Source organism: Papilio polytes, unplaced genomic scaffold (genome assembly GCF_000836215.1).
Source record: "Papilio polytes unplaced genomic scaffold, Ppol_1.0 DF824492.1, whole genome shotgun sequence".
In the NCBI taxonomy this organism is placed as follows: domain Eukaryota; kingdom Metazoa; phylum Arthropoda; class Insecta; order Lepidoptera; family Papilionidae; genus Papilio; species Papilio polytes.
In genome coordinates, this window is record NW_013524712.1 from 315,528 (window position 1) to 318,084 (window position 2,557).

The 2,557-nt window shown below is 36.8% G+C and overlaps 1 protein-coding gene across 1 annotated transcript in view; it reads left to right on the top strand.

Moving 5' to 3' along the window:
- The window catches only part of LOC106105307 (zinc finger protein 845-like), a 13,192-nt gene that overhangs the window by 5,556 nt on the left and 5,079 nt on the right, over positions 1 to 2,557 (top strand). The window contains exons 8-9 of the mRNA XM_013285634.1: positions 564 to 643; positions 1,239 to 1,352. Coding sequence (XP_013141088.1) covers positions 564 to 643; positions 1,239 to 1,352 — 194 coding nt within the window. The remainder of the gene's footprint in view (positions 1 to 563; positions 644 to 1,238; positions 1,353 to 2,557) is intronic.

Consider the following 2,557-nt stretch of genomic DNA (forward strand, 5'->3'; position numbering starts at 1 on the left):
ATTTCCCCTTCCTATGCATCTCCTTCATTGTCAAATCCACTTCCCCTTCCCAACCTCTCTTTGTAACAAAAGGGTGGTAAAGAGAAAGGGACTTAAATTAGTCCTCCGGCACCACACTCATCAGTGTACGCGGAATTGCTTTCACTTCACGCCTGTATTGCTGAGGCGAGCCCTGCAGTGCTAAGATGTTAAAGCGGACACTACCACTGACTTGACTGCTTCCTTGATGTTGGCAGCAACTTATGGTCTCTTTCCCACATTACAGTTTTTATACAAAATATTCACCCCTAAGTTAAATGACGTGAAAATATATAGCCTAAAGCGTGACGTTAGTGTAGGACTTTTTATTGAAAAAAGAATTATTTAAAAATATGCTGTATTTCCTGACATCTTAGGCAACAAAGAAGTGTGTTTACGCTTTTTTATAATAGTATAGAACTATAGATTTAAAAAAAACTGCTTTTTTTGTGTTATTCAAAGTAATATTAATAATGAGAAATACAGAACTACAGAGAATTATGTATATTTAACACAAATACGACACCAAATATCGGTTGTAAATAATTGTTCGTTGTTTTTTCAGCACACAACATGAAGGTATAGTTAAGCAATACACGTGCAGCCAGTGCGGTAAAGTTAGCAAGTAAGTTAATACTTAGACCTAGATTTCAATAAAAATGTCATTTAGTTTGTGTTTCCCGGAGTGCCATAGGACATGTTATAATTATGTAAACTGAAATTAAAAAAAAAATTAAAAAGTCCGAGTTCAAATCCTACTCAGTAATTTTTTTTCATTGTTGAATCTTTTTTTCGATGTTTTTCGGTGTTAAAATAAGAAAGTGTTACATATAAAATTACATTTTTATTTGGTTTTAAATTGAATATTTTAAAATCTTAGTTTCAAATCGCAGCCAATAGATGGCGCTATTTAGAACTTTTATCAGTACAATGCGGGGAATTTAAAAAAAAATCTCAGTAAATAGTTTATGTATTCTTCCAGACTATGTTGTACATCTGTGACTAATTATCGGTATGTAATCAGCTGTTCTATGATGTAACATACATCCATACATAGTTTAGATGGATGTTAGAAATATACGTACCACTTATACTACTGAACCCGTTGAATTGTCACAGTAGAATATAGTCTGTAAGAACACATAATCTATATTTTTTAATCCGCACAAAGTCGCGGGTAACAACTAGTTTTTAATATTAGTAATTTTGATGTATTCCAGTAACAAGAAAACCCACCAAAGTCATATACGTAACCACCATTCTTCGGACAGACCGCGCTGCGACCAGTGCGGGAAGAGCTTCGTTAACAAGGACTCCCTCATAGAGCATATGCAGTGAGCCTCACACCTCCCACCCCATAACCTCATAACCTCATAACACTTCACAACCTCACAAACTGATGACACCTTGCAACCTCATAACAGTTACAACCTCACAACCTGATGACACCTTACAACCTCATAACACCTCACAACCTTTTAACACTTCGAAACCTCACATACATCTCACAACCTTACATACACTTCACAACCTCACACACACCTACCAACCTCATAACTAAACACCATACAGTCTTAATACACTTAACGTTGCTTACATATGTGCTCACAACTTCATGTAAGGTTATTGTATGAACTAATACCGACCTCACACGATAAAATGCTATAGTACTACCTCACAGGAACTTAACATCGCTTACAGGTCTATATGCATATCAAAACACGTATGATGTTCGTGTATGACCTCACATGACTATACAATACCATATCATGGGACTTATCTAAAATCGATTACCTTATTTCATGCTCGTACCATCTTATACCTTATAGTATAACATCACCTGACCTCACATGAACACGTCACTAGCGTACTGTACTACATAGTCATATTAAAACACACGTGTGAGGTTATATGACCGCGCATGACCAAATAATGTGACCCCATCTCAGGAGACTTGCCTAAAGTCGGTTAAATCGCTTCATGCTTGCATCACTATATGTGATGTTATTGAAAGACCTCACATGACCTTACATTACCAAATACTCCCATATTTTACGCGATCTGCCTTACTCAACATCTTTTCGTGCGCACAAAATCTCACGTGTGAGGTTTTTGTATGACCTCACATGACCTCACATTGCCAAAACCCATCATACTGCCTCACATGAACCTAACTTCATTTACATCCTACTTGATAATATCAAAACACACCTATAAGGTTATTGTAAGACCTCACATGACCTCACATAACCAATTACCATCATACTGTAGTACGATGTCCGCTTAAAATAACTTCGCTTCATGCTTGCACAACCACACGTTTGAGGTTATATGACCTCACAGGACCTCACAGGACCTCACATCAAATACCATCATACCATAAAATCTATCCACGTCGCTTTTAAGACAAAAATATCTGCCATTGTGAGTTTTTAGAGGAATTGCAACACCGACAATTTCCCTAATTGTTTTTTTTTATAACATAAGGTGGCAAACGAGAAAGCGGCCACCTGAAATAGCCAAAATGGCGAAGCGACTG